Source organism: Brassica oleracea, chromosome C1 (genome assembly GCF_000695525.1).
Source record: "Brassica oleracea var. oleracea cultivar TO1000 chromosome C1, BOL, whole genome shotgun sequence".
Taxonomy (NCBI): Eukaryota; Viridiplantae; Streptophyta; class Magnoliopsida; order Brassicales; family Brassicaceae; genus Brassica; species Brassica oleracea.
Window position 1 is genome coordinate 41324013 of NC_027748.1, and position 12663 is coordinate 41336675.

General features: G+C 37.3%; 4 protein-coding genes across 4 annotated transcripts in view; 2 read left to right on the forward strand and 2 right to left on the reverse strand.

Annotated features, from left to right (window-relative positions):
* The window catches only part of LOC106324500 (pyruvate decarboxylase 1-like), a 4150-nt gene extending 3198 nt beyond the window's left edge, over positions 1-952 (reverse strand). Inside the window, exon 1 of the mRNA XM_013762482.1 lies at positions 398-952. Within this exon, the coding sequence (XP_013617936.1) occupies positions 398-910 (513 nt within the window). The 5' untranslated portion in view covers positions 911-952. The remainder of the gene's footprint in view (positions 1-397) is intronic.
* A 1929-nt stretch (positions 953-2881) lies between these two features.
* Positions 2882-5153, forward strand: LOC106324077 (dnaJ homolog subfamily B member 13-like). The gene is made up of 3 exons (XM_013762118.1): positions 2882-3153; positions 3569-3972; positions 4512-5153. Exons 1-3 carry the CDS (start codon positions 2989-2991, stop codon positions 4951-4953), a joined length of 1011 nt encoding a protein of 336 aa, XP_013617572.1. The 5' UTR covers positions 2882-2988; the 3' UTR covers positions 4954-5153.
* A 672-nt stretch (positions 5154-5825) lies between these two features.
* Positions 5826-7251, reverse strand: LOC106324144. The gene is made up of 5 exons (XM_013762183.1): positions 6889-7251; positions 6665-6809; positions 6490-6591; positions 6340-6413; positions 5826-6253 (listed from the first exon to the last, which is right to left on the reverse strand). Exons 1-5 carry the CDS (start codon positions 7064-7066, stop codon positions 6144-6146), a joined length of 609 nt encoding a protein of 202 aa, XP_013617637.1. The 5' UTR covers positions 7067-7251; the 3' UTR covers positions 5826-6143.
* Positions 7252-9767: 2516 nt separating this feature from the next.
* Positions 9768-12171, forward strand: LOC106323304 (probable L-type lectin-domain containing receptor kinase VI.1). The gene has a single exon (XM_013761470.1). It carries the CDS (start codon positions 9868-9870, stop codon positions 12013-12015), a length of 2148 nt encoding a protein of 715 aa, XP_013616924.1. The 5' UTR covers positions 9768-9867; the 3' UTR covers positions 12016-12171.
* Positions 12172-12663: the final 492 nt, after the last annotated feature.

The following is a 12663-nucleotide window of genomic DNA, read 5'->3' on the forward strand; positions in this document are numbered from 1 at the left end:
CAATAAAATAGGAAGTTTAAATTCATTTAAACATATTTCATTAATGTAACTGAAAAGACAAGTAATAAATTATACAGTTTTATTCATTTTAGGATATTTCATAAATGCAACTGAAAAAGACAAGCAAAAAAAAGGGAGTTTAATTAATGAAGTAAGAACATTTTCAAATGAGTACTTATCTTTTAATAATATAGATATTAGTGTAAATCCATAAATTTTGCTAATTTCATTTTTCGTATATCTACTTGTTTTATAATTTATCAAAATAGTTTTATAATAAACATAAAAACAAAAATATCTAATATAAATATAAAATGTAGAAAATATATCAATAATCCGCCTAATCATGTTTGAACATTGATTAAAACCTAGTGTCATGTTTTGGTTTTTGATTTACCTGATAGCAAGTCACAGCCTCGAAACATGTAAGTTCTTGTCTGAAATCAGACAAGCCAATGGTGTGATGAAGAATCCTGTTAGTACCGTAGTCGTTTGAGTTCGGACCTCCGACGATACATATCAACGGCAGATTCTCGCTGTAAGCTCCCGCAATAGCGTTTATGACGCTGAGTCCTCCTACGGTGAAAGTGACAACACAAGCGCCAACACCGCGTGATCTAGCGTAGCCATCTGCCGCGTAGCCAGCGTTAAGCTCGTTGCAGCAGCCAATGAGATTGAGACCCGGCTCGGCTATGAGATGGTCAAGCAACGCGAGATTGAAGTCGCCGGGAACTGAGAAGACATCGTTGACGCCGATCTCGACGAGACGATGAGCTAAATGTCGACCGAGAGTTGCGCTGGAAGAGTCGCTGACGACGGAGCGTGGTGCGGATCGAACGGGACCGTTGGGTCTGATGACGTCGCCGTTCTCCGGTTTACACGTGTCAAGTGATCCAACTATAGTGTCCATTAGAATTGTTTCAGACACTATTATTAGAGAATGTTTTGAAGTTTCTTGGTGCTCAGAAACCGGAAGGGTTATATATGGTCTAGTGATCTCCATTTCCGCTTCCGTTGCATTGTGGTAAAAGTTTCTGTTGAGGTTTGTTGACCAATACTGAATACCAAATATAGAAAATAAAAGTTATTTTTTTATCGCAAATCTGAAAGTAGAAATGTAGAAAAAAAAAAAAAAGAGTAGAAATGTATGTCTCTGTTTGTGCTAACCATCAGACATTTCAGAATATTATGCTACAGAGTTTATAATATATAATAATAAAATATTCTCTCTGTCTCTCTGTATCGTATTGGTTATGACTTATGAGCCATGTTCGGAAACACGCTAAGCGCTAGTCGGGTGGTCGGGTTGGGCCTAGCACCTAGCGAGAAAATCGGGAACTAAGCAGAAATTATACGGGGCGGAATTTTTAGATTGTTTAATATGTTATAAAACATGTTAATCTTTAATTGTGCATAACATTAATACATTTCAATGTTTAGGACTGTATAAATACACAAATAAAATATATAAACTTAATATAGTGTAATTTCATCAAAATTATGAATATAAATTATATTTATCAAATTTTAAATCAAATAAATAGATAAAAAATATTATTAAAAAAATAAAATAAAAAAATAATAAAAAATAGATAACCGCTTAACCGCCTAGGCGGTTAAGCGGTTATCTAAACGGTCTAGGCGGACAAAAATCGAACAACAGATTTTTAAACCGATTTAGTATAAATCGAAGCGGATGAATGATGCCTAGCGATTAAGTGGCTAGACGCACGATTTTTAGAACATGGGTTATGAGTAAAGGACTAGAATAGTTGCGGGTCTTCTTCCTCTTTACTCTATCCAATGGTGTGTGTTATATTGGTTTTTTGGAAAGTGTTTTAATTGCTCGAGGCATTCTCTGTTTAGAGCATGTGTCTTATTTGTCAAAACAATATTTGTTTTTGTTTGTTGGTTAATGCATCGATCATCATCCAATTAAGTTTGGAGCGAAGCTTTCCGAAGCAGAATGATTGAGATAACTTATGAAAGAAATTTTTGAAGATTTAAGATGTTTGCTCTGAATTAGTTGATGAAGCAGACGTTATGTTGAGTGGTGAAGACCATGTGGAATCAAGATGCTGAGCTGGAATCGTATTGATTTGGAGAGCAAGAGTGTATTTTGGAGATATTGAAAAAATAAATAAACTTGAGGAACAAGTTTATGACTTAAGGAAAGAGGAATAAGTGCATTCCAAGAGAAGACAAGTTGCACTTATTGTTACGGAAGATGTCTATATTCGTGATGCCTTAGAGAAAAGACATAGAAAAACGTGGAGTTAATGATAAAATAGCTTTGAGAATCGTTAGGATAGACAGAGACACAAAGACTGATTTTATAGAGAGAGAAAAACTCTTGAGTGTTGTTTTGATCGTGCTGAAGCAGTTGATGAAGTACTTGACGGAAGAGAGACATAAGCGTAGTAGCTTAGAAATCTTTTAGTGGCGTTTGTTAGGGTATTAACACTAGACGTGTAAAATCCGAATTAACCAAATCTTGTAATAGATTGTTTAAAAGAAATTTTAAATATAAGTGTTTGCTTATAGTGTTTTGTCTCTCGGTTTACTTTATGCGGGTGTCTCCTTTCAATTGACAATCTTCAGGTAATAAAACACCGGAAGGTCCAGAACTATGCGGTAAGACGTTACTGTCTAAAGACTCTGAACCGTTAAATCTCAAATCAATAGTAAACCGAATCATAAACCAAAGTCAGTGATAAACCGCAGACGATCTGCGCTACACTCCAACAAGGAGGGTATATTCGTCATTGTCTTTTGCGGCCCGTCTAAAGCCCAATGTATCCCAAATGGATCCATTTCTTAGGAAGCGTGATCGGCCCAACGATTCTTATAGTCAAACCGCCTAAGATCAAATAGAAGAACCGCTCGAAGATAAATCTAAACCGGTAGTAGGGCATGATCGTTGAGTTTTAATTGAAGAAGATCACGAGTTGTGAGAACGAAGAGCGAATCGAGTGAAGATTCGATTCAATGGGGGTCGATTATTACAAGTTACTTCAAGTTGATCGAAGCGCTAAAGATGAAGATTTGAAGAAAGCTTATCGCAAACTCGCCATGAAGTGGCATCCCGACAAGAACCCTAACAACAAAAAAGAAGCAGAAGCCAAATTCAAACAGATCTCCGAAGCTTACGATGTAAAAAATTCTCTTACACAACTCGAGTTTAAAATCCATATGCGACGAAACCCGTTTTCGTTTTCCATTGAAAGTTCCAATCTTTGTCGGAATTTGAATTTGAGTTTATGTTAGTGATATGTGCTTATGATGTTTTGATTCGTGTTTCGTTCGTTTTCCATTGAAAGTTCTAGTCTTTTTGTCGGAATTTGAATTTGAGCAGCTCTTTAGTTACCAAAGGACAAAACTTTGTGTGGACAAAAGTGTTAGTGATCTGTTCTTATGATAGTTTTGATTCGTGTTTTGTCTTTTTTCCATTGAAAGTCTCAATCTTTGTCGGAATTTGAGTTTGAGCAGCTCTTTAGTTACCAAATCACAACACTTTTTGAGGACAAAAGTGTTAATGATCTGTTCTGATTGGTTGCATTGATCTTAGGTACTAAGCGATCCTCAGAAGCGAGCAATCTACGATCAGTACGGAGAAGAAGGTCTAAACAGACAGGCTCCGCCTCCTGGTCCCGGCGGGTTTCCTGGTGGTTCAGACAGAGGGGCTTCGTTCCGGTTCAACGGTAGAAGCGCTGACGACATCTTCTCTGAGTTCTTTGGCTTCTCGAGACCCTTTAATGGCGACCCGCGCGGTGCAGGTCCCCCTGGTGGTGGGTTTAGGTTCGCTGAAGACGTTTTCTCGTCTTACAGGTCCGCTGCAGGAGAAACCTCTAATGCTGCTCCACCGAGGAAAGCTGCTCCAATAGAGAGACAGCTTCCTTGTAGTTTGGAGGATTTGTATAAAGGTATCACTAAGAAGATGAAGATCTCGAGGGACGTTCTTGATTCTAGCTGGTACTTTCTTCAACATTGCTATGCATTGAAGTTTAAGAAGTTACCTGGATAGATAGATAGATGGAGATGTAATGCTAGAAACTACTCATTAACATTTAGCCATTTGATAGACTCTGTTGGACTCATGAACATTGAGTTATGTGAATCCTCTTTTACTTGAGTTGTTAAGCACTTGACTTAGTACTTGAGCGAGTCCGAGTTGAACTTTTGAGGATATAACGAGTTACTTTTCAATGCTTAGAAGATTATTGTTTAGTCGGGTACCTAGACCGATTTTTTGAATGCCCAGACAGATTTTTTTTAAATCATTCGGGAAAAATTATTTCTTTTAGACTCGATTTAGGCGTCTAGACCAATTTTTTTAGCGCCTAGACAGATTTTTTGAACGTCTAGAATCATTCTGGAAAAATTGTTTTTATACAAGGCGACTAGCCGCTGTCTAAACCGATTTTTAGAACACTGGTTATTTTTGTAGCTTCTAAGTTATTGAAATCAGTAATGCAAGTTAAAGAAAAAATGAATTCTTTGTTACAATGCAGGAGACCGACAACGGTTGAAGAGATCTTAACGATAGAGATCAAACCAGGATGGAAGAAAGGGACAAAGATAACATTCCCCGAGAAAGGAAACGAGCAGAGAGGAATCATACCGTCAGATCTCGTATTCATAGTCGACGAGAAGCCGCACGCTGTGTTCAAGAGAGACGGGAACGACCTTGTGATCACGCAGAAGATCCCTCTCGTGGAAGCGCTCACGGGGTACACCGCTCAGGTCACGACTTTGGATGGGAGAACGCTAACGGTTCCGGTCAACAACGTTATCAGCCCTTCTTATGAAGAGGTTGTGAAAGGAGAAGGCATGCCTATCCCTAAAGACCCGTCGAAAAAGGGAAACTTGAGGATCAAGTTCAATGTTAAGTTCCCTTCGAGGCTAACGACAGAGCAGAAGTCTGGAATCAAACGGATGTTTTCGTCTTGTTAGATGATGTCTCTGTACTCTGTCTGCTACATTTGGGGTTTCAGGTGTGAGTGGTTTGTGAAATCATTAACTATGTAGCTTTCACTTGGCAGTTAGGTTTCTCAACACAGCTTTTGGTTTTGGGTTTTAGTTTTTTTATTTTATTTTTTTGTTTGCTTATAAGTTGTTATTAGACTGAATAAAAGAAGAACTAAGTTTAGGTTCTTAATTTGCTTAAAGAGTTTTATAAATTTTTGTGTGTTTTATATACAAAGCTCAACAAAAAGATTCCTAAAGTCAGCAGTTAGAATAACGAATGAGAAGTTTAAGTCCTTTGTCCCTAAGTTATACTCTTTCTGTTTCAAAATAGTTGATGTTTCTCTTTCTATTTCAAAATAGTTGATGTTTTGAATGAAGACACAAGAATTAAGACATACACATTTTCTTAAAATGTAACACTAAAAATATTAAATAAATCTAATCCAGCCAATCATCAAAAATACTATAAAACATCATTGGTCATACGATTTTCAATGATTTTTAAACTAATTAAAAAATATCAAACATCATGTATTTTGAAACATCAATAACTCTTCAAAACATCATCTATTATGAAACGGAGGGAGAATTCTATAAAGTTGTTGTTGAGCAAAAAAAAAAAAAAAATTTCCTAAAGAATCATTTTGTCAGAACTTTTTGTCTGTTTGTTCCACCAACCTTATGAAACATCTCTGCCATTGTTCTCTACCAACATAACTTCTATCTAAACCAGACCACGTTAAAAATCTACCCAGCACAAGACAATAATGTGATAGAAAAATTGCAAAACCGAATAGGTTCAGTGATTCAGTGGATACAATAAGCAGGTTACATAGTTCGACGGAGAAGCTAGGTAATAGCAGCTGAAGCACTGATTCACCCTTTGTAATATGTACAAACAATCCGGAATTTGCATCAATCTACACACCAAGATTTATCAAGAAAATGGCACAACAAGAGAGATGATTTTACAGGTACACTGCGTGATGATGATGGTATTACAGGAGAAGAAGATTCATAATCAAATTACAAAAGGCCAACGAAAAACTAAGCAGGATGGGTTTACATCCAAGGGACCGTAGATGGGGTGGTACGAATGTTTTTGGTTGCTAAGCTAAAACCAAATCTATTCAGACACATCAAACAACTGAACTCGTGCGTGCCACCACGTCTGTCTATTGCTTGTTAATGATGCTCCAGATACTGTTGCATGTCTCATAAGCCGTCATCTTATTTGTCTCAAACTGGAACTTCTCAATTACCTTCTTCTCGCGATCAACCATATCTAAATAAATATATATAAATCAAGGATACAAAACACTCAAAGGAATAAAAAAAAAAAAGGAATGAGACTCTTAAAGAAAAGGATACATCCTGAGATCTTTGATGGATCCTCAACGTCTGGTATAACTTTTGTAACAGAAGCATACATAGAGAGCATTTTCCTGCAGATGTAACACAACAAAGATTGAAAAAAAAAAACAACACTCAGAAGAGGAAACTTGGTTTTGTGGATCTTACTCAGCTCTCAAGTCGTCCCGCTCTTTTCTCTTAATAGATTGCCTTTGCTCATCAACATACGTCCACTGTGCATTCAAGTCTTTGAGTTCCTCAGCGACTACTGTATTGACAAGAACAAAGACTTTTCATGACACTGTCTGAACCAATACTTGACTGAAACTAAACTAATACTTATCTAAGCTCGTCTTTGAGCTTGCACTCTAGCTCCATCTCTTCCTCAAGCTCTCTCTGAAGACGCTCAACGTCGTCGTCTCCACGCGAAACATCTGAATAAGCTTCCTCTGTTTTCTTCTTGCAAGCAACGAGCTTCTTCTTACAGTCTGCATTTATGAAGTCAAATCACTGTAAAGTTTATGTCTTTCGAAGTTTCTCTAGAGACCCAGATCGAAAAGAACTGACCTTGGATAGATCTCTGAGTCTGATTGAAATCGTCGTCGCAAACAAAGCGGAGAGCTTTCAAGTCCTCGAAGCTCTGCGATACTACCTCGAACCCGTTCTTGGCGTTCAGTAAGCTGATCAAGTCGTCGCCGTATGACATCAGATCTTCGATGTCGAAGCTCTCCGAAAGGTTCCCCATTTTTTGATACGGGCGGTAAAGCCCTAAGCTTTTAGATTCTCAGAGCTCTCTAAACCCTCACCAGGAGAATTGGAGATTCTTGAAATCGAAGTTGCGAGTACGTGACTTTCGCCTCTTGGCTCGAGAAGAGAAGAGAGGAGAGGAGGGAGAAGATGAGAGGAAAGATCTGAAATTTTGATTTTTGATTTTCGAATTTCACTTGAAAGAATCAGTTTAATTTGATTACACTGTGCTTTTACTATTTGCTTTAAAGAATATGGGCCCAGCCCATCTTTTCGGAATGGGCCAACTTAATTTATGATCAATGCACTCCGGTTTAGGGGTGTATTTAAATGACAAATTCATTATTATTTGAACATTGGTTTTTTTTTTCTCAAATTCAGTGTTATTAAATTTAATATTTGATAAATTACTTAAAAATATACTGTTATTAATTTTTTTTGTGAATTTTAAGATTCTTCTAATTGTTTTTAGAGTGTTTGGTTGGAGTTTATTAGTTAAAAATAAAATCTCATATTTGATAGTTAAGGGTGATTTAACTAAAATTATCATAAATTTTCAGTTCAATCATCTTAGAAACTTTTTTAAAAATTATCATACACCACCTTAGTGCTCTCTTTTGACTTCCAACTATAAGTCAGAACCGCGTAATATTTTTGTCTTAATAGTTTCGTTTTGTCCACAATAAAAATGATAATTGGATCTCTCTATCAAATAAACGGTTTAAGGGAAAACCAATGATTATTGGTAAGTTACGTAAGTATATCGAATGGGCTTTTATTTTGTGATGTTAAATTAGGAAAATGACATTAACGATTGATTGAAAGAGCAATGTTATTTCCAATGGCAAAAAGTGTAATATTAATCATGAAAAGAAGTTTATTTGTAAAATGTACTTCGTTTTAATAATATAAACTAGATTTTGATCCGCGTCTGGGAAGTGCAGGTTTTTTTTCGAAATTAAATACATTTTTTTTAATTTCTATATAAGTTTGTGTATAGGTCTGGACACATTTATCCGAAACCGCGACCTGGATCATACAAAAAAAAAGAAAATGAAAAGTAAAATAGAATTGAATGTTATAAATAACCAAGCAGATCATATATCTCTAAGACCAAAATTTTAACACCGAACCTAGAATCAAATGGATACCTAAATTTAAAAATTATCAAAATTATTAAATATTTTAATTTATACACCCGATTTGAACCGAAAATCCCAAATTATCATATAGAAATTATAAAATGAGTCAAATCTATTGTTACAGAAAATCTTGATAAAAAATATAAGTAGAATTGTTTTGGTATTTTGGTTGATAGAAATAAGGAAAATGATGTATTAGTGTCATAATAAATAAACTTGTAGACCAAGTAAGATAATTATTTTTTGTTTTTTGTTTTGATAATCTTATCTCTAGTATATTATTAACATAAAAAATCTTAGAATATATCTACTTAGCATATTCACAATATATTTGTTTTTGTTAACATATTGTTACGATTAAATTTTTAATTTTAAATTTGTAATTATCAACCAATCTTATGGTTTAAATAATATGTAACTGCTTCAATAATATGTATATGTGATGTAATGTTTTGATGTATTTGAATGTCAGAGTATGATTGTATAACAGACAATGTGATGAAGAATGTGGTATGATAGTGTCAAAACTATGGTGGTCTAGGTCTTTAACAAAGTCATGTTTGATTTTTGAATAAGTGACATTTGAATAAGAGTTTTGACATCTTGTATTTTTGTTTCAGGAAGAGAAGACATGTAAGGTCAACTCGAGACATCCAAGGAGCTTTTTCATTTAAAAAAAACAGTGATCAATGGCAAAATGGAGTGTAACGTTTCATAGTTCGTAGGTCAGTTGAATGATATAGTTTTTTTGTATATTAGGATAGATAGTCATGTTATAATCGTAATGGGACATGTTTAGAAGTCATTGGTGGCCAATAGGATTGATATAGTTTTGGTATAGTGTTTTAGTAATCTGTAAATATATGGTGTAATGTTATTGATTTTTTTGTTAGAGTAAAAAACCGGTATATATATGGTATAATATAATTAACGTAATGTTACAAAAATATATGGTAAGACCAAAAAAATTAAGTATAATGAAAGGGTTCACCAACCTTGCATAAATAGATTTTTGAAAAAATTTTCCCTTTTAATAGCATAGATAAATAAATAAATTTGATATACTACTTTTAAATCTACCGCTACTAATTTTGTTTTTGAATTTTGAAAATTTTATAATATTTGTAGAGTGTTTGGTTGAAATTTATTAGTTAAAAGGTAAAATCTCAAATCTCATGGTTCAAGATGATTTAACTAAATTTTTTTTTTTTTTTCAATTCATCTCAATTTAATTTTTTTTACAAAAAATCAAATGACTTTCAATGATAAATTGAATCCACCACCTTATTAGTTAAAATAAAATCTCATATTTGATAGTTAAGGCCTTAAGGGTGATTTAACTAAAATTATCATAAATTTTCAGTTCAATCAACTTAGCAACTTTTTTTAACAAAAATCAAATGACTTCCAATGATAAATTGAATGCACCACCTTAGTGCTCTCTTTTGACTTCCAACCATAAGTCAGAACCGCGTAATATTCTGTCTGTCTTAATAGTTTCGTTTTGTCCACATTAATAACTCAAATTCATGGAAATTGATTTGAAGGTCATTTCATCTCCTCCACACAAATGACTCGAAATAACAGACCACACACATTGTCCGAAAGACCTTGACTTTTAACATTTCTAATATTCCGGCATCTAAAGCATAAGTCCATGCTCTTGAAATTTGCGTATGCCTTAAAAAGATCTCTTACTTCATACCATCATCAAAGTCAAGAAAGCTCAAGATTCTCAATGGGCATAGCAAGAAGATCCATAGAAACACTCATGTTCCTGCTCTTTCTATCATCAAACGTTCTTGCTGACGCCTCCACAACAACAAAGTTCACTTTCCTTGGTTTCAGAGGAAACCAAACCGAAATTCAAACCGAACAAGCTGCGACGATCCAAGAAACCGATGGTCTACTCAGACTAACTAACCGGGACCACAACGTGACCGGAACAGCGTTTTACCGCGAACCAATCAGACTCCGTGACGGATCATCCAACAAACTATGTTCCTTCAGCACATCTTTCGTCTTCGTCATAATCCCATCTAGTCCCGGAAACGGCGGTTTCGGCTTCACATTCACGCTTTCGCCGACCCCGAACCGCCCCGGAGCCGAGTCAGCTCAGTATCTAGGCCTTTTGAACAGATCCAGCAACGGAGATCCGTCGAACCACGTCTTCGCCGTGGAGTTCGACACGGTGCAAGGGTTCAAAGACGGAGACGACAGGAGAGGAAACCACGTCGGCCTCGACTTCAACAACCTCTCCTCGGCCGTACAGGAGCCGGTCATTTACCACGACACGGATGATCGAAAAGAGGATTTTCAGCTAGAGAGCGGCGAACCGATCCAAGTTCATCTGGACTACGACGGACCAACCGACAGTCTAAACGTTACAGTCTATCCTACGCGAATCGGGTTAAAACCCGCGACGCCTATGATCTCGCGACAAGTTTTGAACTTGTCCCGGATCGTGACGAAGGAGAAGGTGTACGTGGGGTTCACCTCCGCGACTGGCAAAGGCCAGTCTAGCGCTCACTACGTGATGGGTTGGAGTTTCGCCAGCTCATGTGGAGAGAGTCCAGTTTCTAGCTGGCTCAATGTCTCTCTCCTCCCTCGTCCGCCTCCAAACGTGAGCAGCAAGAAAGGCTACGACTCTCCAGTCGTAGCCTTGATTGCATCTCTATCGATCGTCACGCTGTTCCTCCTTGCGTTGCTGTTTGTATTCGTTATGTACAAGAGGCGGATCGAAGAAGGAGAGGCGTTAGAGGATTGGGAGATTGATTATCCTCATAGGTTTAATTACAAAGATCTCTACTTAGCAACTAAGAGATTCAAAGAGAGTGAGATCATCGGCTCGGGAGGGTTCGGGGTCGTGTACAGAGGAAACTTACCTTCTTTGGGGCCTGTCGCGGTCAAGAAGATAACTCAAACAAGCCAACAAGGTTTTAGAGAGTTTGTAGCCGAGATTGAGAGCTTAGGTAGGTTAAGCCACAAGAACCTAGTGAACCTTCAAGGATGGTGCAAACACAAGAAAGACCTCTTGTTGGTTTACGATTATATCCCCAACGGTAGCTTAGACTCACTGCTGTACGCAAAGCCGAGGCGAAACGGCGTCGTTTTGACGTGGGAGGAGCGTTTCGAGATCATAAAGGGAGTCGCCTCGGGGCTGTTGTATCTCCACGAGGAGTGGGAGCAGGTCGTGATACACAGAGACGTGAAAGCGAGTAACGTTCTCGTGGACGCTGAGATGAACGCTAAGCTGGGAGACTTTGGACTCGCGAGGCTTTACGAACGCGGATCGCTAACGCAGACAACTAAGGTCGTTGGGACGTTAGGGTACATGGCGCCTGAGCTCACGCGCAACGGGAAAGGCTCGACCGCGTCTGACGTTTTCGCGTTTGGCGTTTTGTTGTTGGAGATCGTGTGTGGGAGGAGGCCGACGAATACCGAGAACTTCTTTTTAGCTGATTGGGTTATGGACTTTCACACGAACGGTGGAGTGCTTCGCGCGGTTGATCAGAAACTCGGGTCTAGTTTCAATGGTAGAGAGGCGAAGCTAGCTCTCGTTGTGGGGTTGTTATGTTGCCATCAGAAACCAACGGCTCGGCCAACGATGAGGAAAGTGATTAGATATTTGAACGGTGACGAGGATCTTCCGGAGATTGATGGAAACTTGGGGTTTTCAGATTCTTCTAGAGATCATCTTAGGGCGAATGTTGTATGTAATGTGTCATCTGATATAGCCTCGAGCTCGACTACGTTTTCGTTTTCCACGGAGGTTTCTACGGGCTCTCTCGGTAATGGTAGATAGTTAACCATAGCAAATTCGTACATAACTTGCTTATATGAATGTAAACAGATGTTAGATATTACCGTTGGCTGCAGCATAAGTTTTGTTTCAAGTTCCTGTACAAACTAAAGATACTTTTTTTTTACTGATACAAATTAAAGATACTTCAAAAAATTATTATTTTTTGTTTCTTCTATTGAAATCTTCTGTCTTCTCTTCTGTGTTTTACTAATCATGTGATAGGATTAAGAGTTGAGTTTGTCAAAGACAGTTACTTAAAAACACAAAATAAGTCAAAATTTAAATGATGTTTTGCTAATATAAATAATGTCAAAAATTAAAATAACACTACAAGAAAACATCGGTATTCTGACGGACATTCCGACGGAAAATGAAATCCTCAGAATTTCCCGAGGAATTTCTGAGGAAATTCCAAGGAAGCCCAAATTTTGGGGTTCCTCGGAATATACCGACGGAATTCCGAGGAAACATTAATCCGTCGGTATATTCCGAGGAAATTCCGAGGAGAAATGTGTTCCTCACAAAATTCTGAGGAAATTCCAACGAACAAGTGATCGATCGATGCGTTTTTGGACATATACCCATCGATCGATCACATTGTTACGCTTTGGTCCATCTTAGTGATCGATCGATGCGTTTTTGGACATA